A 27012-nucleotide genomic window follows, 5' to 3' on the forward strand; every position below is an offset into this window, starting at 1 on the left:
TAAAATTTAAACTGTTAATATGAATATTCAATTGTGACCAATATTTCAGTTATATTTTTTTGTAAAAGTTATACTCAAGTAAATGCTCATAAATATTTAGTAAATGTTTGCGTTCATCATTTTGTATAATTAAATATAAACCGCAAGTGTATATATTTTTTGGATTCATTAAACATATTAATTTAATATACATTCTCAATGTCTGCATTAACTAAATATTTTTAAATAATACACAAGTTTATATTTAAATGTTTTTATTTACTAATCATCCTTTGCATGCATAGTATTTTCAACACACAAATATTTGAACATAGTTTTATTACTTATGTTTTACAAATACCTTAAAAAATAGCTCACGCAAAATGCGCCGTAGTATCCACGGCCCAATTAAGCTCCGCATGAACCCTCGTCGGTACATATAACCTCGTTATCAATGTTGACCATCCTGAGCTTAATGACTTAGTGGCTAGTGTGTCTCGTGCTAAATCAATTGATATCTGCTTATTAAATTTCGCCATGTGTGTGCAGTACTATGGTCCTATTTTTCTCTAAATAAAAAATGTGATGGTGTTTTGTGCAAAAATGCCTTGTTGCGGTTGGCTTTTTCCGCAGATTAAAAAAAATGAGGTTGTTCTATGTGAGAATACGTCAAGGCCAGCGCCATCGATCATTAACAAGTGGGTCCACAAAGATGGATACGCCCGCATAAATGTAGTGTGACTGTATCTACACGTTTAAGTCAAGTTAGGTGACCATAAAATCATATTTTCAAAGTTCTAGAATCAAACTAAACATACAACGCAAGTTATATAACTCCCGGTGATATTACATCAATTTTTTTAGATGAACAGCACTCTGGATTTCTAGGCAGCAGAACTAGAGCTCGGGGTTGACGACTTGCCCTGCAAAAAGCACTATGCCACTCTCGTCCTCCCTGATGAGGAACAGGAACGGGTGATCTGCAACGAAGTCGACGCGCGCCGGCTCCTCCCATCCGATGGAGCAGCCCGTCATGATGTCAGCTTCGGTGGCCGCCGCGGCCATGGTTCCATCCTCGTCGACCTCAACCACGCACTCGTGTAGCACGCTACGCACCGCGAGAGGTTCCGAGTAGTCAACCATCTCCGTGAAGTCATGTGAAAAGCAGAACGGTCGCTCCAGCCCCATGTCCTTCAGCAGGTCCGACGCCTCCACCTTGCGCGACACCTTGAACTTGGGGACCTTGAAGTCCCCCACTTCCACCTCCTGCGCGGGGGCGCTGCGGTTCAGGAACCCGGCCGTGTCGGAGCTGAGCTCGTGGATCAGCGCCTGCAGCCTGTCGCGCTCGTCCGGGAGATAGATTTGCATGCTGAAGCTGTGCCTGCCGCCGACCCTGCCGGAATCGTAGGGCAGCTGCAGTACTTTGAAGCCTGGATGGGAGCTGATGCGCTGGCGTTTTCCGCTCGTCATGAACGGCACGCGCACACTGCTCCCGTCGGCCAAGAAGAAGTCGCCGTCCACTGTGTCTTCGCGATCGAACGGGCGCAGCCATGAGCCTCTCAGGTAGAGCGCGTTGCCGATGACCAGGGCGGTGTCGCTATGGAGGTGGCTCTGTTGGAATTTTGCTAGTAGTTTTTTGGCCCAAAGGCCAACTAAATTCTGAAATTCTTTAGACCCATTCATGCACACATATGAGTGGAGTGAGTGAAGCTAAAGTTTAGTCTCATCCCGAAAGTTGAGAGAGTTGCACATCTTTATAAGGTGAGCTCTTCTACCATTTGTATGAGCATGAGAAGCGGAGACCTACACGTGCGCTCCTCCTCCTCGCTCGTCACGACACGCCTCGCCTCGCCTCGCCTCGTTGCGGGATTGAGCCGAGGACAGAGCTATGCACGTTGTCTATATTTTTGCTGCTCGGGAAAAATTAATGAGTCATTAATTAATAATTAACGGACGCATTAATTACTGAACCGTTTCCGATTCTTTTAGATCGTGACGACTCGGACGTGGGATTTACTCCCACGACCTACCCGGCCTGCACTATAGTCAGGCAGACGTCTACCCTAGCCGCCGCCGCTTCGTATGGTTTCTCACCACCGTTCCAGAACATTGCGCTGCCAAGCAAGTCTTCTCCATCCCTCCTTTCGGCGTGCACTGGGAGAAGGGACAGCAGGCCTCCGGAACCCTGCCTCTCGTGATCCTGTACGGGAGAGGGGCGATCAGGTTTTTGGGGAGCGCACTCGCGTGACTGCTGGCAGCGACGACTTCGTGAACGACGACTTCTTCCCCGACCTCGGCAACCTCATCCTCGACGACATGGGCGACAACGTCAACGCCGGCGGTGCTGCTCCCGCTTCACCGTATGTGATTCTATCCTTCCTGTTTGAGATCGTGGTAGAATTCATGTTTTTAGTATTTGCCCTAGATGTGACCTGTTCATCTACTATGCTAGTTCGCATTATTAGTTTAATCTCTACTATTGCTGTCATGATCTATTTCCTATTTATTCGGATTAAATCTCGTAGTAATTTGCTCGTATTTCCAACAATCCAAAAACCTGATTATAGGCAATTTACTCCGAGTGGTTTGCTGCATATCTGAAGCCGCCTGCCTTTAAGGAGGCGCAATATAAGAGGTGGCGCACGAGAGCAGTCTACTGGTTTAGACCATGGGCTGCTATGACGCCACCAAGGGCAAGCCTGAGGGCAATCTTAATCCAGCACAACTGAAAGCTTTCGAGAAGATCGATACCCTCTTTAAAGGCGCTTGACAACGGCAAGGACATGTGAGCTGCGCTCGAGGCCAAGTTTGGTCCCTCGGACGCCGGCAGCGAGTTGTACGTCATAGAGCAATTCTATGACTACAGGATGACTGATGAACGCCCTGTTGTACAGCAGGCTCATGAGATACAGTCGCTCGCAAAAGAATTTGAGTACTTCAAGTGTGTGTTGCCGGACAAATTTGTTGCCGCAGGCATCATTGCCAAGCTTCCACCTTCGTGGAACAATTCTGCTACTTCCCTGAAACACAAGAGACAGGAGTTTTCCGTTGCGGATCTCATTGAGAAGGCGAGAGCAAAGGACACACGTGCTCGAGTTGCTGAGGGAGGTTCTAGTGCCCACATGGTACAGAAGAAGAACTCCTAGCCCAACAAGTTCAAAAACAATAAGAACAAAACTCAGGGCAAAGGCAAGTTTGATACAAAGAACAAGCCATCACATTCTACCAACTTTAAGAAGAATTCTTATAAGAAGGGGAAAGGACTTTGCCATGTCTGCGGTGATCCTAATCACTGGGCTCCGAAGTGTCCTAACCGCTTTGAGGAGCACGAACATGAGAAGAGCGGCAAGTCCGCTAATGTTGTCATCGGTGATATTGATATGAAGGAATCAGGGTACGGTATTTTACCTACCATCCTTTCAGTATTTCAATCTCCTGATTGGTTAATTGACACCGGTGCCAATGTACATGTTTGTGCTGACGCCTCCATGTTTTCTTCTTACCAGGCAACAGGGACTTCACCCGTGCTGATGGGGAATGGGTCACATGCCATCGTTCGAGGTGTTGGTACGATCGATTTGAAGTTTACTTCGGGGAAGACTGTGCGTCCGAAGAACGTTCATCATGTGCCGTCCATAAATAAAAATCTCGTTAGTGGTTCCCGTTTATGTCGAGATGGTTTTAAGTTGGTTTTCGAATCCAACAAAGTTGTAATTTCTAAGTATGGACAATTTGTTGGAAAAGGCTATGGGAGCGGAGGCTTGTTCCGCCTGTCTTTGTCAGATATTTGCACTAAAGTTATTAATAATGTTTGCCACAACAATGAGTCTGATATTTGGCATTCACGACTTTGTCACATTAACTTTGGTTGCATGACGCGGCTAGCCAATATGAATTTAATTCCGAAAATCTCTACTGTCAAAGGCTCTAAGTGTCAAGTATGTGTGCAAGCTAAGCAACCTCGCAAGTCCCATAAGACTGTAGAGGCAAGAGACTTGGCGCCACTAAAGCTTATACGTTCTGATCTTTGTGAGATGAATAGCATGTTGACAAAAGGTGAAAAGAGATACTTCATGACGTTGATTGATGACTCCACTAGATATTGTTATGTGTATCTTCTGAAATCGAAACATGAGGCTTTCACTTTCTTCAAAAACTATAAAGCTGAGGCAGAGAACCAACTTGATCGAAAAATTAAACGGCTTAGGTCCGATCGTGGTGGAGAGTATTTTTCCAATGAATTTGATATGTTTTGTGCGGAACAAGGTATAATCCATGAGAGGACGCCTCCCTACTCACCCCAGTCAAATGGGGTAGCCGAAAGAAAGAACCGAACTCTAACTGATATGGTTAACACCATGTTACACACTTCGGGTCTATCCAAGGAATGGTGGGGGAGGCGCTAATGACTGCGTGTCATGTCCTAAATCGAGTTCCCACAAAGCATAAGACCATGAATCCATTTGAGGAATGGTAAAGGAAAAGGTTGAAACTATCTTACCTACGTACTTGGGGTTGTTTGGCAAAAGTTAATATACCAATTCCCAAGAAGCGCAAGTTTGGACCAAAAACCGTGGATTGTGTTCTTTTGGGCTATGCTTTTCATAGCATCAACTATAGATTTTTGATAATAAAATCTGAGGTATCCGACATGCATGTTGGTACGATTATGGAGTCGAATGATGCAACTTTCTTTGAGGACATATTTCCTATGAAGGATATGTCGAGTTCATCAAATCAGGAGATACCTACTCCATCTAGTGAGGAATTCACTGTAATTTCTGAACCCACCATTGCGATGGAACACGTTGAGAATCCTGTTGAGGGTGACAATGAAACTCCTGGGAGGAGTAAGAGACAGAGGACTGCAAATTCCTTTGGTGATGATTTCATTCTGTACCTCGTGGATGACACACCCAAGACTATTTCAGAAGCCTATGCATCTCCTGATGCTGACTACTGGAAGGAAGCTCTACGTAGCGAGATGGATTCCATCTTAGCTAACGGTACCTGGGAGATCACTGACCGTCCTTATGGATGCAAACCTGTAGGATGTAAGTGGGTGTTCAAGAAGAAGCTTAGACCTGATGGTACGATTGAAAAGTACAAGGCACGGCTTGTGGCCAAGGGTTATACCCAGAAAAAAGGTGAAGACTTCTTTGATACTTACTCACCCATGGCTAGACTGACCACAATTCGGGTGCTACTATCACTGGCTACCTCACATGGTCTTCTCGTTCATCAAATGGACGTTAAGACAGCTTTCCTCAATGGAGAGTTGAAGGAGGAAATTTACATGGATCAGCCAGATGGTTTTGTAGTACCTGGTGAGGAAGGAAAGGTGTGCAAGTTATTAAAGTCTTTATATGGCCTTAAACAAGCTCCTAAGGAGTGGGATGAGAAGTTCGAAAGAACATTAACTGCTGCCGGCTTTGTAGTAAACGATGGTGACAAGTGCGTGTACTATCGCTATGGTGGGGCGAAGGAGTTTTTCTTTGTCTGTATGTCGACGACATATTGATCTTTGGAACCAAAATTGATTTAATCAAGGAGTGTAACATCCCAAAATTCTAAGTTTTGGAATGTTATAATAAATAGATAGATTTGATTGACTGTTTGACTGAAAGTGAGTGAATTCAAAACTTTTTGAAAGTTAAATGAGAGGGAATAAAAGGACTTCCCCAAACTTTCATTTTGCTTTTATGAATCTCCATGAATTCAAAGGCTTTTCAACACAAAACCCTCGAGAGGAGATGACATGACTTCTCCATTTAAATTAAATGAAAAGGGTTGTTGAAAATATTTGAATTTCATTTGAAAATATTTCAAATTCATAAACTTCAAGCAACTCAATGATTTTCATGAGAGGAGAGAAAATGACTTCTTCAAAATATATGAAATATGAGTTGGGAGTTTAAAAGAATCAAATTTAAAGTCCTTTTGGAAATTATTTTCAATTTGGAGTTATTTGGGTTTTATTCAAATTATTTTTCTCCAAAAATAAAATATACAAAAAATAGGGTAACATGATTCCGTACATCGGAAAATTTGAGAGAAATAAATTTGAATTAATTTTGGTATTTTTTTATAATGATTTTTATTGGATTTTATTAGACCAGTAGCACTCTTTGAATTATCTGATTTTGTGTGGATTTTATTTGGCAGTATAAAAATGTACATGTTGTAGAAAATCTTTTTCTGTATATTTTGGTATATTATATGCCTATATGACATTTTACTTTATTTTCTTTTCTTTCTTTTTTTCTCTGTTAAAAAAAAGCTTTCTACCGAGCTAGGCTGGCCCAGCCGACCAGGCCCAGCCTAGCCGCGCTCGTCATCGACCCCGGGCAGGAGTCCCTCTGCCGCACACCGGCGACCGCCGCCGAGTCTGCCCGGACTCCTCCTCCCTTGCCCCCTCCTCCACGCTGCCCTCTCCGCCCCTCCATAAATACCGGCGCCCGGCCCCGGGCCCCTCTCTATCTACTCTCCCCGCAACCGCTGCCTCCCGCCGCTGCTTGCTGCCCATGCCGCCGACGCCACATCGCCGCCGCCGCTAGCTGCTGCTGCCGTCGCCGCCTCTCCCCCCCCCCAGCGCACCCGTCGCCCGCGCCGCCTCTCCCTGTGCGCCTCGCCGTCTCCTCCGACGACCGGAGCCCCGTGCCGCCTCATCGGAGCTCGCCGGTCGGATCCGCTCCGCGAAAGCGCCGGTTTTCTTCGAACCGCCGTGAACCGGTATAAACCGACCCCAGTCCTTTTTCTTTAGGTTCGGTTTTTTAAAAAACCCTAGACTAGATCTGTTTTTTAGGGTTTTATTAAACAGCGAACGTCCACTGTTTAGACCTTATAAACGAGCGTTCGTTATTTAGTCTTTTCGTTTTCTGGTTATTTACGCCAGGGACCAAGTTGTAGTTGTTTTATTTTACAATTTAGCCCCTGTTCTTCAAACGCTCATAACTTTTTGCTCGTTAGTCGGAATTCGATGAAACCAATGCCCACGTCTTCGTTATGATCCCCTCTATCCAGTAAAACAACTTAAACTTGTTTTTGAAAGTTTAAAATTTGAATTAGACCAGATTTGAATTCAAACTTCGCTTGATCATAACTTGAGTTCCGTAGCTCCGTTTGAGTTGATTCTTTTTGCAAATCGAAGCTCTTGACCTGAACTTTTTGATAAGGCCAAATTCACCTAATTTTGATACTTTTAGAAATTGTTGCAAGAGTTATTTGTTTGGTTTTGACGTTTTCCGAATTGTTTTCTTTGTTCTCTCCGATCTTTGAGTGATTGCTTATGTGGGGTTACCATTGCTTGCTTACGATAGATTGACCGGAGTGTGACGAGTAGAACTATCAAGAGTTTTGAGTGTGAATCATCTTCATCAACATTGCAGGCAAGTTCACACTTTGATCATACCCCTTTATCACCCAGTTTTTATGCATTAGTTCCAATCCCCAAACATTGCATGGTTAGGATGTGATTTTAACATGTGGGTTGGGAAGTAGTTGATGAGGTAGAACCTATTGCTCTGTTACATTCAAACCCTTGGGAGTTACTTATCCAAATTGCTTATATTGCCATGCTATGCTAGTAGACGTGGATTGGGTGAGTGTATCCATGACAGATGTGAGTTTGTTAAATTAATGGTTTATCTAAGGTGGCAACTTAAATACACATCTGGGTGGATTGAGGCATCTGGGTATTCCAGCGATTGCCTATTTTTCTGTTGGACCGCCATCCAGGCTCGAAGGGATCATGAGATTATTCATACTAGAAACTTCCATGTGCAGCCACAAGCTACTATGGGCTCTAGCATAGTTGATTAAGTTGTGCGAACTCTTATAGTGGTAGACTAGCAGATGTAGGGGAAAGTAGGTGTAATGGTCTACCCGATCGTAAGGTGCTAGCGCTTCTGAAAGACTATGTCTCGGTCATCCATTTCTCAAACACCATGTAGTGCGAGAACCCCAACGGAGGAGATCGAGTCTTGTGGGGAAAATGCGCAAACCTCGGCAGAGTGTATAAACTAATCATGATTAGCCGTGTCCCCGGTTATGGACATCTTGAGTATCTAGTACTTGGATTATCATGTGAATCTCATCATGTGACTTAATTAATTTTGTTGGGTTTTAATGATGATGTTTAATTGGGATTGAGGGACATGGAGAAATTGGGTATAGAAGTATATGTACGTGATTCAACTAGCACTGTTATGGCATTACAAGTCAAGCCTGATCTGCAAGACAAAATCCGGATGAAACAAATGGATGATCCATTTCTTTTGAACCTCCGAAAGGGGATAGAACAAGGAAAGCCATCGGAGTTTCATATAAGAAGTGATGGGTCTGTATGGCTGAGAAACCGCATATGTGTCCCTGACCAGTCAGATTTAAAGTTGGAAATTATGCAAGAGGCACACTCCACACCATACACCGTACACCCAGGAAGCACAAAGATGTATCATGACATTAAAGGAAATTTTTGGTGGCCCAATATGAAGAGAGAAATAGCAAAATTTGTTTTAGAATGTACAATATGTCAATGGGTAAAGGTAGACCATCAAAAACCAGCCGGTCTTCTACAACCTTTAAAAATCCCGACTTGGAAATGGGAAGAAATTAGTATGGATTTTGTCACGGGACTACCTCAAACTTCTGCAGGATACGATGCTATATGGGTCATAGTAGATAGATTGACCAAAGTGGCACAATTTATCCCGGTAAAGAAAACATTTTCTCTTGAAAAATTAGCTAAATTATACATCAAGGAGATAGTTGCTAATTATGGAGTTCCTATTGACATTACATCTGATCGAGATCCGAGGTTTGTCTCAAGATTTTGGAAAAGTTTACATAAGGCATTGTGAACAAAGTTAAATTTTAGTACGGCATATCATCCTCAATCCGATGGACAGTCAGAACGAGTTATACAAATATTGGAGGATATGCTGCGAGCAAGTGTGTTAGACTTCAAGGAAAAATGGGATGAATCACTTCCTCTGGTAAAATTCGCATACAATAATAGTTATCAGTCAAGTATTAAAATGGCTCCTTATGAAGCATTATATGGCAAGAGGTGTCGCTCTCCAATCTGCTGGGAAGAAATAGGAGAAAGGAAATATCTAGGCCCAGATTTGGTTCAACAGGCCGAGGAGAAATTACAAATTATTCGTGAGCACCTAAAGGCAGCACAAAGTCGACAAAAGACTCAAGCGGATAAAAAGCGCAGAGAAGTTGAGTTTAAGGCAGGAGACTTTGTCTATCTAAAAGTTTCTCCAAAGAAAGGGACGAGACGTTTTGGCCTACGTGGAAAATTAAGTCCAAGATATGTCGGGCCATTTCAAATCATTAATAAAGTTGGAGTTGTCGCTTACCGTCTGGAATTACCCCCAAATTTATCTGGGATACACAATGTGTTCCATGTATCCACTTTAAAGAAGTGTGAACTCCCACCAAAAACTGTAGAATTACCACTCACGGAGCTGCAGCCGGATCTATCCTATGAAGAGCACCCAATAAAGATTTTGGATGTGAAAGATAGGGTAATGAGAAAAAGGACCATACGGTTTGTAGAAGTCCAGTGGAGCAACCATACAGAAGAGGAGGCGACATGGGAAAAAGAAGATGATCTACGCACATGTTTTCCACATCTCCAGTTTATGGGTAATTAAATTTCGAGGACGAAATTTCTATAAGTAGGGGAGGATGTAATGCCCGTGTTTATTAGAAATAATAAGGTTTTGGTATTTGATAATTAACAGAAATTAGCACACGCTAGAGTAATAATTATCAGCATAATTAGATAAAATCAATCATTGGCAATCATTGGTTAGTACTAACTAAGAGTAGTCAACTAGAATCCTTAATGTGGAAGGATATGCATTAGAGGAACATGGTGGTAGAGCCTTCGGGTAGGAGGGCCACGTGTGGGTGTGGTACAAGATATTTTGCACCTCAAGCTTGCACTTATCTGTAGCATTTAATGCTCTATTGAGTCAGCTAGGCACGTGTTATGTAAAAGTACAAGCAGCTGTAAAATCTAGGGACACCGAGGTTGTTGATATTTTTGAGTTACAGTGATCCAGCTCCATCCCCTACACCCTACCATGCCTATAAATAGAGGAGCAAGAGCACGCTGTAGTACTCATCCCAGCATACAAACCAGTTCACTAGCTAGCTTTGCATGGAGTAGAATCACTGATTGGCAAGAGCCCTCGGAGGAAGCAGCGAGTCAGCGAGTCAGGCAAGCATGCGTTCCATCTAGCCTTTCTAGCTATCCTATTCCTTGTTTTGTCTCACTGTTCATGCCATGCTCTATTGCCAGTAGTACTTCTGAAGCTCTATAATGTGCACTGTTCGTGTGATTTGATCCCTGTACATCTCTTGAAGCTAGCATGCATACCACAGTACTACTTTTTGGTTTATGATCACGGTGGAGAAATCCTTGGTACATGCATGTGAGCACATAGATTAATGGCTCATGCATGGATGGTTGTTTCTGTGGAAAGCCTAGAGATATTTATCTTGGTCTTGCATGTATTTCCTTTTGCTAATCCTTGTCTAGTAAATTTTATAAAAATTTGGTGTCACGACGGCAAATGTATTGTACCGGTCACAGTTCAGGTATGGGACTGTCTGAGTTCTCCGCTAAGAATGACACTCGTTCGGAAGCGTGTCGATGATGGATCCGTAGGAGCGATCGACACTAGTAAGTCGAGTGGTTGGTTCTTGGGGGAATATAGAGCTCTGCTCTACTAGCGCCTGTGTGGTTCTAGTCGAGACTGTCAACGTCGGAGTACCCCTCTTAAGAGCGTAAAAGTGTGAAATTTCACCCCTGTGACTCCCGGGTTGGGAAGCTTGCAGTCATATGTGATGCCAGTTATTTCCTTTCTTTTTTTAAATTAAATCCATTATCTTTCTCTTCCATCAAACTCTTTCTATACAACTAACCCCTTTGTTTTTGTCACTTTTGCCGTGAGAGGTTCCGTTTTTACCCGTGTGCTTGCTGAGTATGAGATCATACTCATTCTTGCTATTGTTGTTGATTTTGCAGAAGTAGCAAATGATGGATGTGCTGATGAGAATGATGAACAGTAGGAGTAGCTCTACGGGTTGGGAATAAATAAAGAAGTTGCATGTATCATGACCTTTGTAATAGCTAGTAATGAATAAAGTTGGCTCTTGTGCATACTGGAATTTTTTTTGTTTACTAGCCTAACATGCCTATAAACTTGAGATTTATAAGCATGTGGCAATTGTCACAGCTAACACCCACTTGGGGCGTGACAGAACCATCCAGCAGAAGAAAGAAGTAATGAAAGGAGCCCTCATGGAAATTTTAGAAGAAGTTGTGATGAAGGAAGAGATGGAGGACACACCTAAAGAAGACCCGGGTAAACCCTGCACTAAGTCTTGCTATTCATGTGGAGAAGAAGGACACATCTCCCAAAATTGTTTGAATGGAGATCTAGTAGAATTCCCGACAGAGGGAGTAGAATATGACCCACAGGAAATAGAAGCCCTGATTGGAATGGAAAAGTCCAGGAAGAGAAACTGATTGGAGCCCAGAAGGGACCTGAGTCATATCACCTGTTACAGGTGCAAGGAGTCAAGGCACTACCTCAACAGTTGCCCAAAAAGGAAACCTCGATACTTGTCAGAAGTAATATGTTTTAGTTGTAATGGATCAGGGCACTTTGCCAAAGAATGCCCCAAGGAGAAGGAAACTTGTGCTAGATAGTTGAGTTTGCAACAAAAGAAATGGAGTAGTAGAAGTGAGAACATTTTCGTTTATATTGAGGTGTTGAGTTGAGACATGTAATGAAAAAGCAAGAGATTGTAATCATTTGAGAATGAATAAAGTTAGCATCATTGGTAATAATATGGATTTTATGAGTTTTTACTCTATGAAGAAGAATTTTGGCCATTTTGAGGATATGAGAAATATGGTCTATGGAAGATTTGTGCATTTTAAGGGTGGTAGTACCCTGTAAGAACCGTTGACCCCTGGAAAAGATAAGGATACTCCACTGAGTGGATTTCGGACAAAATGAATACGAGTTTTGTCTCGATATGTGTGATACCCCAAGAGTGTGTGGGATGAAGTTGGAGACCGTCAGTTGTTTGGACCAAATGTGATCAAGGAGTCAGAAGAGAATGTTAAAGTTTATTCGAGATAGACTGAAGGTAGCTCAGTCCAGGCAGAAGAGTTATGTAGACTCAAAAACTCAAGGAGGTAGTCTATGAAATTGGAGACAGAGCATGTCTTCGTGTGTCCCCTCTGCGAGGAGTTAAACGATTTGGAGTTATGGGACAATTAGCCCCGAGATTTGTAGGACCATAACGAGTTTTGGAGCGTATGGGAGAAGTGGCCAACAAGTTGGAGTCACCCGAAGGACTGTCAGGAGTTCATGATGTGTTTCACGCTTCCCAGTTGAAGAAGTGCCATGCAGAGATGGCCAATATTAACCTGTGAGAACGCTTGACCCTGGAAAGGATAATGATGTTCCACGAAGTTGAGTATGGACTTCATAAGTTTTTATCTCGGTATGTGGGATAACCCACGAGGATGAAGAGATAAATTACTATTGGATATAGAGGAGGTAATATTGGTAATAAGGAGAAGTTGTAACTCCATGATGAGTCTGAGTAATCATGTCCTTGTTTGGTGCAAATAGAAGGAAGGGAGACAATACAATTGGATGGATTTTAAGTATGCTTGGAAGCTAGAAGTTGGATGTTGGAATAACGACCAGCTGCCCCGAGGATGAGTTCAAGGATTATGAGTAATGAGATGGGCCATAACCCAAAGGCCCAGGACCTACCAAGGAGCAAGCACATTCTTGTTGAAGGAAAAAACCCTGGAAGAGAGTACGACCTTACCCACCGACGATTTTATAGGAGTAACGCAAAACCTGAGAGTTGTGAAGGAACGATAGATGTTTGTTTGGCTTGCAGAATCAATGGATTATTCCGAACGCAGTTCATGGACAAGAGAAATTCTGCAATGCTTGTGAGGATGACCGAGTGTTAGAATGCGAGATTCGCTAAACCGTATACAAGGTAATGATTTGGGTGCGGGATGGATTGATCACCATACCGACTTACTCTTATTTTTTTCATCAAGTTTGGATTGCTTACCACGAGTGTCACGTGGTAACTTTTTGAAAGTTAAATGAGAGGGAATAAAAGGACTTTTCCAAACTTTTATTTTGCTTTTATGAATCTCCATGAATTCAAAGGCTTTTCAACACAAAACACTCTAGAGGAGATGACATGACTTCTTCCATTTAAATTAAATGAAAAGGGTTGTTGAAAATATTTGAATTTCATTTGAAAATATTTCAAATTCATAAACTTCAAGCAACTCAATGATTTTCATGAGAGAAGATAAAATGACTTCTTCAAAATATATGAAATATGAGTTGGGAGTTTAAAAGGATCAAATTTAAAGCCCTTTTGGAAATTATTTTCAATTTGGAGTTATTTGGGTTTTATTCAAATTATTTTTCTCCAAAAATAAAATATACGCAAAATAGGGTAACATGATTCCCTACATCAGAAAATTTGAGAGAAATAAATATGAATTAATTTTGGTATTTTTTATAATAATTTTTATTGGATTTTATTAGACCAGTAGCACTCTTTGAATTATCTGATTATGTGTGGATTTTATTTGGCAGTATAAAAATGTCCATGTTGTAGAATATCTTTTTCTGCAAATTTTGGTATATTATATGCCTATATAACATTTTACTTTATTTTCTTTTCTTTCTTTTTCTCTCTGTTAAAAAAAAGCTTCCTGCCGAGCTGGGCCAGCCCAGCTGACCAGGCCCAGCCTAGCCGCGCTCGTCACCGACCCCGGCCAGGAGTCCCTCTGCCGCACGCCGGCGACCGCCACCGAGTCTGCCCGGACTCCTCCTCCCTTGCCCCCTCCTCCACGCTGCCCTCTCCGCCCCTCCATAAATACCGGAGCCCGGCCCCGGGCCCCTCTCTCTCTACTCTCCCCGCAACCGCCGCCTCCCGCCACTGCTTGCTGCCCGCGCCGCCGACGCCACATCGTCGCCGCCGCTGCTAGCTGCTGATGTCGTCACCGCCTCGCCCCCAGCACACCCGTCGCCCCGTGCCGCCTCTCCCCGTGCGCCTCGCCGTATCCTCCGACGACCGGAGCCGCCCGCCGGAGCTCGCCGGTCCGATCCGCTCCACGAACCGCCGGTTTTCTTCGAACCGCCGTGAACCGGTATAAACCGACCCCAGTCCTTTTTCTTTAGGTTCGGTTTTTTAAAAAACCTTAGACTAGATCTGTTTTTAGGGTTTTATTAAACAACGAACGTCCACTATTTAGACCTTATAAACGAGCGTTCGTTATTTAGTCTTTTCGTTTTCTGGTTATTTACGCCAGGGACCAAGTTGTAGTTGTTTTATTTTACAATTTAGCCCATGTTCTTCAAACGCTCATAACTTTTTGCTCGTTAGTCGGAATTCAATGAAACCAACGCCCACGTCTTCGTTATGATCCCCTCTATCCAGTAAAACAACTTAAACTTGTTTTTGAAAGTTTAAAATTTGAATTAGACCAGATTTGAATTCAAACTTCGCTTGATCATAACTTGAGTTCTGTAGCTCCGTTTGAGTTGATTCTTTTTGCAAATCGAAGCTCTTGACCTAAACTTTCTGATAAGGCCAAATTCACCTAATTTTGGTACTGTTAGAAACTGTTGCAAGAGTTATTTGTTGGGTTTTGACATTTTTTGAATTGTTTTCTTTGTTCTCTTCGATCTTTGAGTGATTGCTTATGTGGGGTTACTATTGCTTGCTTACGATAGATTGACCGGAGTGTGACGAGTAGAACTATCAAGAGTTTTGAGTGTGAATCATATTCATCAACATTGCAGGCAAGTTCACACTTTGATCATACCCCTTTATCACCCAGTTTTTATGCATTAGTTCTAATCCCCAAACATTGCATGGTTAGGATGTGATTTTAACATGTGGGTTGGGAAGTAGTTGATGAGGTAGAACCTATTGCTCTGTTACATTCAAACCCTTGGGAGTTACTTATCCAAATTGCTTATATTGCCATGCTATAATAGTAGACGTGGATTGGGTGAGTGTATCCATGACAGATGTGAGTTTGTTAAATTAATGGTTTATCTAAGGTGGCAACTTAAATACACATCTGGGTGGATTGAGGCACCTGGGTATTCCAGCGATTGCCTATTTTTATTTTGGACCGCCATCCAGGCTCGAAGGGATCATGAGATTATTCATACTAGAAACTTCCATGTGCAGCCACAAGCTACTATGGGCTCTAGCATAGTTGATTAAGTTGTGCGAACTCTTACAGTGGTAGACTAGCAGATGTAGGGGAAAGTAGGTATAACGGTCTACCTGATCGTAAGGTGCTAGCGCTTCTGAAAGACTGTGTCTCGGTCATCCATCTCTCAAACACCATGTAGTGCGAGAACTCCAACGGAGGAGATCGAGTCTTGTGGGGAAAAGTGCGCAAACCTCTGCAGAGTGTATAAACTTATCATGATTAGCCGTGTCCCCGATTATGGACATCTTGAGTATCTAGTACTTGGATTATCACGTGAATCTCATCATGTGACTTAATTAATTTTGTTGGGTTTTAATGATGATGTTTAATTGGGATTGAGAGGGTGTCTACACTCTCAATGTTTAACAACCACATGATAGTTAAATAAAATTTATTCCTTTGCAGTAGGGAAAAATTGGCTTTTCGCAAAAACATATAACCATAGAGCTTTTCCACCAGCCATATATGCATGTAGTGATAGCCATTGTTCATCATTCTCTATGGTGTGAATTTGCCAGTACATTCAATGTACTGACCCTTGTGGCTGCAACGTCTCATGTTGCAGGAATCTTACGACGAGTAAGTGATACGTTAGGGTTATGATTTCTACACTCAACTTTGCCGTTGGTGTTGATGGGAATCCACAACCTTATTGTTACTTCCGCTATTTGGATTGAGGTAATAGTATTTAAGTTACTTTTACATGTGATTTACCTCTGTTATAAATCCTCGAGTACTGTGTGTGTCAGCATACCGATCCAGGGATGACACTTAAGCACAGAGACTTGATCCATTCGGGTCGGGTCGCTACAAGATGGTATCAGAGCACATGTTGACTGTAGAACGTGACCCTAGAAATTGGCAAGCCCATAGGAAATATTTTCTCTACAATTTCATTTTCAAAAGATCTTTTACCTCTCTTCTCTTCTGAGCTTATTCAAATATTCCCTTTTAGTGAGACCAAATACCCTTTCCCCTTTTTGACCACACGAAGATTCGGCTGATGAGACCACTTCAAGAAGTACAAGATATCGGACAACTAAGACCACTTTGGAATGAAGAGGATTTTACCATGTATTATAATAATGGAAACCACAACGATTGAAGACTTCGAAGACTAGGAGAATTTGAAGGCTTTGTTGAATTTCTAGATTTGTATGACCTAGGAAAGCTATCCTTATGGAACTTGGCAGACTATTGAAGTTGTCAATACCCGAGATTAAGGTGTATCGGAGAAAGACCAGAACATGGAGCATGAGAACTCAAGGTTTTGACAAGAAAACCCTAAGGCAGGAGATATCAACTATGGAAGATAGCTCCTGGCAATATCAAGGGCAGAAACACGGTTATCCATGATGTCATCGCCCGCTGATACTATTGTCACCGTGCTGAGTTAAGGATGCATTTCTTCAGGATGGATTGGATGGAAGAAGGCTGATGGAGCACCTATCAGCAAAAGATGAAGTTTTAACCTAGGCCGGTGTATCACCAGGATCTGGAGTAATACATCAAGAAGTTTAAGATGGACTTGTAGGAAGTCATATTTGACAAGGAGGCCATTCGCGAAGAACTTAGGACCCAGAAGCTGAAGTAGCCAAATTGGAGGAACAAAACCTCGAGATACCGGAGATTTGTCAGGAACTAAAGGACAGTAGGACCATGGCTCATGCAAAGGGTGTTGAAACCCAGAAGTTTGGAATGCAACTCCAGAAATATTAAAGGATGTCACTAGAGACTTCACGTCAACAAAAATCTGGCAGAGGAACTTGACAAGCATGATCAGAAGAAGCCATGAGAGACATGAACAAGACTTGAAGAGTTTGGAGACGTTGAAGATTTATTGACCTTTAGAAGACCAAACCCCAGTTATATACCTACGTTAGATGCGACATTTGTGAGCTGTCATTTGTTTGATGTTTTTCCCGACAACCACAAATAAAACCTGTCTTTTCAAAACTGTTGTTTGCATTGTGTGTATCCCTCTCTATCTCTCTTATCTCACCCCAAACCCTTGGACCCAATAGAGGATGAATGGAGATGAGCTTGTACTTTCTGGACCGATGAGTCAGTTGGAGACAGACCGATGGATTCAGAACATGGAGGATCACATGAAGAATAACCCTATAGTCGGATATGATATGACCCAGCATACTCTTCAGTGTTTTGAAAGAGGTGATGCTACTTGGTGGAGGATGTACCAAACCATGAAAGGATGGCAAGGAGTAACCACTTGGAAAGAATTTAAGTTGACTCTACAAAGATCTCATCTTGTGTCCCAGAAGTTGAAGCCTTATGGAAAGGATATGAAGAAACCTTGTGCATGCAAGATTTGTGGAGAAATAGGACACACCCATAAAGAACACAAGGATAAATGCCCTAATTGTGAAGGAAGTCACCCAGTTGAAGAATGCCCAACTAGGCAGATTACTTGTTTCTTGTGTGAAGGGACTACCCACTATCCTGCTCAGTGTCACATTTACCCCATGGTACAATGAACCTGTAATGCCCGTGTTTATTAGAAATAATAAGGTTTTGGTATTTGATAATTAACAGAAATTAGCACACGCTAGAGTAATAATTATCAGCATAATTAGATAAAATCAATCATTGGCAATCATTGGTTAGTACTAACTAAGAGTAGTCAACTAAATTCCTTAATGTGGAAGGATATGCATTAGAGGAACATGGTGGTAGAGCCTTCGGGTAGGAGGGCCACGTGTAGGTGTGGTACAAGATATTTTGCACCTCAAGCTTGCACTTATCTGTAGCATTTAATGCTCTATTGAGTCAGCTAGGCACGTGTTATGTAAAAGTACAAGCAGCTGTAAAATCTAGGGACACCGAGGCTGTTGATATTTTTGAGCTACAGTGATCCAGCTCCATCCCCTACACCCTACCATGCCTATAAATAGAGGAGCAAGAGCACGCTGTAGTACTCATCCCAGCATACAAACCAGTTCACTAGCTAGCTTTGCATGGAGTAGAATCACTGATCGGCAAGAGCCCTCGGAGGAAGCAGCGAGTCAGCGAGTCAGGCAAGCATGCGTTCCATCTAGCCTTTCTAGCTGTCCTATTCCTTGTTTTGTCTCACTGTTCATGCCATGCTCTATAGCCAGTAGTACTTCTGAAGCTCTATAATGTGCACTATTCGTGTGATTTGATCCCTGTACATCTCTTGAAGCTAGCATGCATACCACAGTACTACTTTTTGGTTTATGATCACGGTGGAGAAATCCTTGGTACATGCATGTGAGCACATAGATTAATGGCTCATGCATGGATGGTTGTTTCTGTGGAAAGCCTAGAGATATTTATCTTGGTCTTGCATGTATTTCCTTTTGCTAATCCTTGTCTAGTAAATTTTATAAAAATCTGGTGTCACGACGGCAAATGTATTGTACCGGTCACAGTTCAGGTATGGGACTGTCTGAGTTCTCCGCTAAGAATGACACTCGTTCGGAAGCGTGTCGATGATGGATCCGTAGGAGCGATCGACACTAGTAAGTCGAGTGGTTGGTTCTTGGGGGAATATAGAGCTCTGCTCTACTAGCGCCTGTGTGGTTCTAGTCGAGACTGTCAACGTCGGAGTACCCCTCTTAAGAGCGTAAAAGTGTGAAATTTCACCCCTGTGACTCCCGGGTTGGGAAGCTTGCAGTCATATGTGATGCCAGTTATTTCCTTTCTTTTTTTAAATTAAATCCATTATCTTTCTCTGCCATCAAACTCTTTCTATACAACTAACCCCTTTGTTTTTGTCACTTTTGCCATGAGAGGTTCCGTTTTTACCCGTGTGCTTGCTGAGTATGAGATCATACTCATTCTTGCTATTGTTGTTGATTTTGCAGAAGTAGCAAATGATGGATGTGCTGATGAGAATGATGAACAGTAGGAGTAGCTCTACGGGTTGGGAATAAATAAAGAAGTTGCATGTATCATGACCTTTATAATAGCTAGTAATGAATAAAGTTGGCTCTTGTGCATACTGGAATTTTTTTTGTTTACTAGCCTAACATGCCTATAAACTTGAGATTTATAAGCATGTGGCGATTGTCACAGCTAAGACCCACTTGGGGCGTGACAATTTTATTGGCATCAGAGCCTTGGTTAAAAAAGTATAAACACTAATGTGGGTTTAACTAAGGGGATAGTCTAGGTACGTAAAGCAGGAATTAACGATTAATTAAATGCTTATTTTCTGTGCTTAATTAGCATGTTTGATATGTAGTCTGTATTTATTTTTGAACTAACTATGTGCTGAAAGCAGGGATGGATGAGTATACAATCTTCCATCTCAACTTTGTGAGCATATTAGAGGAGGTAGCTGAACATTTCCATTTGGAGCCGCCGGTAGTGTCGACCGTGAAGCGTTTTGAGGGCGATGGGTACCAAGGTGCAGAACATTTGCAGCTCACCCCAGATGATGATAATTCTTATAAGACCATCTATGGGTATGGTGAAGATGCTAAAGATGCTGGCAACCTTGCTGCACGGGAAGCACTCCAGTTTCTTCATTTTTCTGTTAACTTTGCTTTGGTGGACTTGCATATGTATGAGTACTGGGAGGTACTACTAACTCTAGTGCAGAAGGAGCAGCAACACCACATAGAGATGACACAACTAAACCAGTTTCATGAGGCTTGCCGGCAGCATGAGTTAGAGTATCTTGAGCAAGAACATGATGACTGTGTTTATGAGATCAAGCATGACCTCAACCTCCAGATAGAGGACAGGGATCGTTGGCTCGAAATAGAAGAACACAAGAGTAAGAAACTGAAGCTGGAGCGTGATCAGTTGGAGGAGTTGACCAACAAGCAGGAGAGTAAAATCATGGAGCTAATGACAGAGAACAGAAGCCTCCGTGAGAAGCTGGCGGAAAAGCTACAAGCGCATGAATAGGATGCGAACAGTGGCACTTAGAGATATGAAGCAACTATTCCTAGCTTGTAAATAAATGGTTGTAGTAGTACTGTTTGTATATAACCTGCTAGGAACTGTTCTGGTAGTAGCCTTTTGGCTAGCTAGCACTAGCTTGTTGACAACTCTAGCAGTATGGGTGTCTATAGTAGAGTGGCTAGAGGGAGACGTGGATGGCAGCAACACATCTAGTAGACAGGATGTGTAATTTTGATTGTACTACTGCTTTCCTCTTTAATAATCAGCTAGACCTGGTATATATGTATATGATGCATGCTCTAATGTTGACAGCTTTATTTATTTCTTCCTCTAGTATCATAGATGGCTAGTCACAATGGTGATTTCTCAGCATCACAGTCTGGTGATGGCCGGAATGCACTAGCAGCTGCAGCAGAGCAACCACTTCCAAATGAGTTGCTTATAAATATTTTGCAACATCAAGAACAAACCCAAATGAAGCAGACTGAAATTCTGGAATATATAGTGCAACAGTCAACTAAAGGAAAGGAGTCGTTCGATGGAGACAAACAGGGCGCATTACGTGAGTTCCGTCGACTTAAGCCTCCTGTTTTCCAAGGTAGTGCAAACCCAATAGAGGCCGAGGACTGGCTAACAGAAATAGAGAAAAGTTTTGATGCCATGCATTGCCCTGATGAAAAGAAGGTTACATTAGCCACGTTTATGCTACAAGGTGGGGCATTTGATTGGTGGACAGTGCATAAAAAGAAGTATCCTGAGGGCTATCTATTCACATGGGGATCATTTAAGGAAGAGTTCTACAGAAAGTATTTTCCAGAGAGCGTACAAAGGAAAATGGAGCTATCATTTTTACAGTTAAAACAGGGCCAGAAATCTGTCGCGGAATATGAAATAGAATTTTCTAGACTTGCTCGTTATGCCTCTGTTTATGTCCAAAATGATGAAGCTAAAGCTCGGCGTTTCGCTCAAGGACTTCGCCAACCAATCAAGTCTCGAGTGGAGGTGTTCGAGCTCAAATCTTTTCGAGATGTTGCTAACAAGGCATTAACTGTAGAACAAGCATATGTGGAAGAGCAAGCCGAAGTGGAGCAGCAGCGTAAGAAGATCAAGGTTGACCATGGAAATCAAGGGAATATACAGAAAGCGATGCAGCAGAATTGGCGTCCGAACAACCGCCCAGTAGCCCAGCCTAGACATAATAACTGTGTTATTTGTCACGGGAATCACACAGCATTCCAGTGCGAGTATCGTCATGGGAAATGTTTTAGGTGAGACAGAGAAGGACACATGATCAGTCAGTGTCACAGTTCACCGGATCAGAATATGTTAAAGTCCATTGCACCAAAGCCGTTGCCAGCACCGAAAGCTCCATTATACTTACCTGCACCCCCTACTAACTCAAGTGGACCCTCTCAACGCATGAATAGTTACTCTGGAAGCAGGAAACAGACAAATCCTCATGCAAAGGTGAATCACTTGACTCAGCATGATGCAGATGAGGACAACAACGTGATCATAGGTACACTTCAAGTATGCTCACACAACGCATTCACTTTATTTGATACCGGTGCTACACATTCATTTATATCCTCAAAATTTATCGATAGTCATGGATTAGAAAGTACCCCTTTAAGGAAAAGGATACATGTGGAATCTCCGATGACAGAAGTAATAGCCAAGAACATCTGTGTTGCATATCCTATAGTAATAAAAGGGCAAGAATTTTTGGTTGATTTAATAGTACTAGATATGCATGATTTTGATATTATACTGGGCATGGATTGGCTGGCTAAGAATCAAGCGAACATAGACTGTCAGATAAAGCGAGTGATAATTCAGGTACCTGGTCAGCGTAAAATCATTTATCAAGCGAAGCATAAAACTTTTGACTGCTCGTTTAGCATGAATTTAGAAGTGAAAGAAAAGGATATCAAAGAAATACCAGTCATACGAAATTTTCCTAATGTTTTTCCAAGTGAATTACCTGGATTACCACCGGACCGAGAAATTGAATTTAGTATAGACTTGACTCCGGGTACTGCTCCTATCTCAAAGAGTCCGTACAGAATGTCACCTGCCGAACTAAAGGAGTTGAAGAGGCAGATTAAGGAGCTAGAAGAAAAACAATTCATTCGACCTAGCATGTCACCATGGGGCGCTCCGGTGTTGTTTGTGAAAAAGAAGGATGGGAGTTGGCAACTTTGTGTGGATTATCGGGAGCTAAACAAGGTAACTATTAAGAACCGATATCCATTACCAAGAATTGATGATTTGTTCGATCAATTACAAGGGTCTCGAGTATTTTCAAAGATTGATTTGCAGTCAGGATATCATCAGTTAAAAATAAAGGATGGAGATATTCCAAAAACAGCGTTCCGCACAAGATATGGACATTATGAGTATGTTGTTATGCCATTCGGATTAACAAATGCTCCTGCGGCCTTCATGGATTTGATGAACCGAGTGTTCAGACCATTTTTGGATCAGTTTGTAGTTGTATTTATTGATGATATTTTGATTTATTCAAAGAGAGAAGAAGAGCATGCTCAACACCTAGAAATAGTTCTTCAGACATTAAGGAAGCATAAATTATATGCAAAACTGAAGAAATGTGATTTCTGGTTAAATAAGGTGACTTTTCTAGGACACATTATTTCACGGGAAGGAATATCACCAGATCCAACAAAAATTCAGGCAATAGTAGATTGGAAGAGGCCAACCACCGTTACATAAATAAGAAGTTTCTTGGGATTAGCAGGTTATTACAGAAGATTTATTGAAGGCTTTGCACAGCTAGCAGCACCTTTGACATAGCTCACTCGCAAAGGGACAAAGTTTATTTGGGATGAAAAATGTGAAGAAAACTTCCAAGAATTAAAGCGACGATTGGTGACGGCCCCTGTTTTAGCAGTGCCAATCAGTGGAATTGTATTTACTATATTCTGTGATGCTTCAAAAATAGGCTTGGGTTGTGTGCTTATGCAAAACAATAAGGTAATTGCTTATGCTTCTCGACAGCTAAAGACACATGAGAAAAATTATCCGACTCATGATTTGGAATTGGGTGCTGTCATCTTTGCATTAAAAATATGGAGGCATTATTTGTATGGAGAACGCTGTGAAATTTATACAGATCATAAGAGCCTGAAATACATATTCACCCAGAAGGAATTAAACATGTGACAACGAAGGTGGTTAGAGTTACTTAAGGATTATGATATCAACATAAATTACCATCCAGGTAAAGCTAACGTTGTGGCTGATGCACTTAGTAGAAAGAATGTTTGCAACATGGCATGTCTAATTACTACACAAAGAGACATTTTGAGGGACATGGAGAAATTGGGCATAGAAGTATATGTACGTGATTCAACTAGCATTGTTATGGCATTACAAGTCAAGCCTGATCTGCAAGACAAAATCCGGATGAAACAAATGGATGATCCATTTCTTTTGAACCTCCGAAAGGGGATAGAACAAGGAAAGCCATCGGAGTTTCATATAAGAAGTGATGGGTCTGTATGGCTGAGAAACCGCATATGTGTCCCTGACCAGTCAGATTTAAAGTTGGAAATTATGCAAGAGGCACACTCCACACCATACACCGTACACCCAGGAAGCACAAAGATGTATCATGACATTAAAGGAAATTTTTGGTGGCCCAATATGAAGAGAGAAATAGCAAAATTTTATTTTAGAATGTACAATATGTCAACGGGTAAAGGTAGACCATCAAAAACAGCCGGTCTTCTACAACCTTTAAAAATCCTGACTTGGAAATGGGAAGAAATTAGTATGGACTTTGTCACGGGACTACCTCGAACTTCTGCAGGATACGATGCTATATGGGTCATAGTAGATAGATTGACCAAAGTGGCACAATTTATCCCGGTAAAGAAAACATTTTCTCTTGAAAAATTAGCTAAATTATACATCAAGGAGATAGTTGCTAATTATGGAGTTCCTGTTGACATTACATCTGATCGAGATCCGAGGTTTGTCTCAAGATTTTGGAAAAGTTTACATAAGGCATTGGGAACAAAGTTAAATTTTAGTACGGCATATCATCCTCAATCCGATGGACAGTCAGAACGAGTTATACAAATATTGGAGGATATGCTGCGAGCAAGTGTGTTAGACTTCAAGGAAAAATGGGATGAATCACTTCCTCTGGTAAAATTCGCATACAATAATAGTTATCAGTCAAGTATTAAAATGGCTCCTTATGAAGCATTATATGGCAAGAGGTGTCGCTCTCCAATCTGCTGGGAAGAAATAGGAGAAAGGAAATATCTAGGCCCAGATTTGGTTCAACAGGCCGAGGAGAAGTTACAAATTATTCGTGAGCACCTAAAGGAAGCACAAAGTCGACAAAAGACTCAAGCGGATAAAAAGCGCAGAGAAGTTGAGTTTAAGGCAGGAGACTTTGTCTATCTGAAAGTTTCTCCAAAGAAAGGGATGAGACGTTTTGGCCTACGTGGAAAATTAAGTCCAAGATATGTCGGGCCATTTCAAATCATTAATAAAGTAGGAGTTGTCGCTTACCGTCTGGAATTACCCCCAAATTTATCCGGGATACACAATGTGTTCCATGTATCCACTTTAAAGAAGTGTGAACTCCCACCAAAAACTGTAGAATTACCACTCACGGAGCTGCAGCCGGATCTATCCTATGAAGAGCACCCAATAAAGATTTTGGATGTGAAAGATAGGGTAATGAGAAAAAGGACCATACGGTTTGTAAAAGTCCAGTGGAGCAACCATACAAAAGAGGAGGCGACATGGGAAAAAGAAGATGATCTACGCACATGTTTTCCACATCTCCAGTTTACGGGTAATTAAATTTCGAGGACGAAATTTCTATAAGTAGGGGAGGATGTAATGCCCGTGTTTATTAGAAATAATAAGGTTTTGGTATTTGATAATTAACAGAAATTAGCACACGCTAGAGTAATAATTATCAGCATAATTAGATAAAATCAATCATTGGCAATCATTGGTTAGTACTAACTAAGAGTAGTCAACTAAATTCCTTAATGTGGAAGGATATGCATTAGAGGAACATGGTGGTAGAGCCTTCGGGTAGGAGGGCCACGTGTGGGTGTGGTACAAGATATTCTGCACCTCAAGCTTGCACTTATCTGTAGCATTTAATGCTCTATTGAGTCAGCTAGGCACGTGTTATGTAAAAGTACAAGCAGCTGTAAAATCTAGGGACACCGAGGTTGTTGATATTTTTGAGTTACAGTGATCCAGCTCCATCCCCTACACCCTACCATGCCTATAAATAGAGGAGCAAGAGCACGCTGTAGTACTCATCCCAGCATACAAACCAGTTCACTAGCTAGCTTTGCATGGAGTAGAATCACTGATCGGCAAGAGCCCTCGGAGGAAGCAGCAAGTCAGCGAGTCAGGCAAGCATGCGTTCCATCTAGCCTTTCTAGCTATCCTATTCCTTGTTTTGTCTCACTGTTCATGCCATGCTCTATAGCCAGTAGTACTTCTGAAGCTCTGTAATGTGCACTGTTCGTGTGATTTGATCCCTGTACATCTCTTGAAGCTAGCATGCATACCACAGTACTACTTTTTGGTTTATGATCACGGTGGAGAAATCCTTGGTACATGCATGTGAGCACATAGATTAATGGCTCATGCATGGATGGTTGTTTCTGTGGAAAGCCTAGAGATATTTATCTTGGTCTTGCATGTATTTCCTTTTGCTAATCCTTGTCTAGTAAATTTAATAAAAATTTGGTGTCACGACGGCAAATGTATTGTACAGGTCACAGTTCAGGTATGGGACTGTCTGAGTTCTCCGCTAAGAATGACACTCGTTCGGAAGCGTGTCGATGATGGATCCGTAGGACCGATCGACACTAGTAAGTCGAGTGGTTGGTTCTTGGGGGAATATAGAGCTCTGCTCTACTAGCGCCTGTGTGGTTCTAGTCGAGACTATCAACGTCGGAGTACCCCTCTTAAGAGCGTAAAAGTGTGAAATTTCACCCCTGTGACTCCCGGGTTGCGAAGCTTGCAGTCATATGTGATGCCAGTTATTTCCTTTCTTTTTTTAAATTAAATCCATTATCTTTCTCTGCCATCAAACTCTTTCTATACAACTAACCCCTTTGTTTTTGTCACTTTTGCCATGAGAGGTTCCGTTTTTACCCGTGTGCTTGCTGAGTATGAGATCATACTCATTCTTGCTATTGTTGTTGATTTTGCAGAAGTAGCAAATGATGGATGTGCTGATGAGAATGATGAACAGTAGGAGTAGCTCTACGGGTTGGGAATAAATGAAGAAGTTGCATGTATCATGACCTTTGTAATAGCTAGTAATGAATAAAGTTGGCTCTTGTGCATACTGGAATTTTTTTTGCTTACTAGCCTAACATGCCTATAAACTTGAGATTTATAAGCATGTGGCAATTGTCACAGCTAAGACCCACTTGGGGCGTGACAGAACCATCCAGCAGAAGAAAGAAGTAATGAAAGGAGCCCTCATGGAAATTTTAGAAGAAGTTGTGATGAAGGAAGAGATGGAGGACACACCTAAAGAAGACCCGGGTAAACCCTGCACTAAGTCTTGCTATTCATGTGGAGAAGAAGGACACATCTCCCAAAATTGTTTGAATGGAGATCTAGTAGAATTCCCAACAGAGGAAGTAGAATATGACCCACAGGAAATAGAAGCCCTGATTGGAATGGAAAAGTCCAGGAAGAGAAACCGATTGGAGCCCAGAAGGGACCTGAGTCATATCACCTGTTACAGGTGCAAGGAGTCAAGGCACTACCTCAACAGTTGCCCAAAAAGGAAACCTTGATACTTG

The 27012-nt window shown here is 42.0% G+C and overlaps 2 protein-coding genes and 1 long non-coding RNA gene across 4 annotated transcripts in view; 2 read left to right on the forward strand and 1 right to left on the reverse strand.

Moving 5' to 3' along the window:
• Positions 1-876: 876 nt before the first annotated feature.
• LOC125554834 (serpin-Z1-like) overlaps positions 877-27012 on the reverse strand; it is a 52000-nt gene continuing 25864 nt past the window's right edge. Inside the window, exon 3 of one of the 2 annotated variants that reach the window (XM_048718235.2) lies at positions 877-1588. In XM_048718235.2, the coding sequence (XP_048574192.2) occupies positions 877-1588 (712 nt within the window). The remainder of the gene's footprint in view (positions 1589-27012) is intronic. The other variant, XM_087519751.1, reaches the window with a different exon arrangement.
• Positions 18166-19274, forward strand: LOC147976319 (uncharacterized). Its single transcript, XR_015602130.1, has 2 exons — positions 18166-18327; positions 19138-19274. It is a non-coding gene; the product is annotated as an uncharacterized LOC147976319 (long non-coding RNA).
• Positions 20528-21457, forward strand: LOC147976320 (uncharacterized). Its single transcript, XM_087519388.1, has one exon. The coding sequence runs from the start codon at positions 20528-20530 to the stop codon at positions 21455-21457; it is 930 nt and encodes a 309-aa protein (XP_087375514.1).

The sequence above is a fragment of the Triticum urartu genome, chromosome 4A, assembly GCF_056163025.1.
Source record: "Triticum urartu cultivar PI428250 chromosome 4A, HENAU_Tu73, whole genome shotgun sequence".
Taxonomy (NCBI): Eukaryota; Viridiplantae; Streptophyta; class Magnoliopsida; order Poales; family Poaceae; genus Triticum; species Triticum urartu.

What these genes read in the sequence shown, in the direction of transcription:
- LOC147976320 (XM_087519388.1), top strand. Translation starts at nt 20,528, where the DNA reads ATGGCTAGTCACAATGGTGATTTCTCAGCATCACAGTCTGGTGATGGC.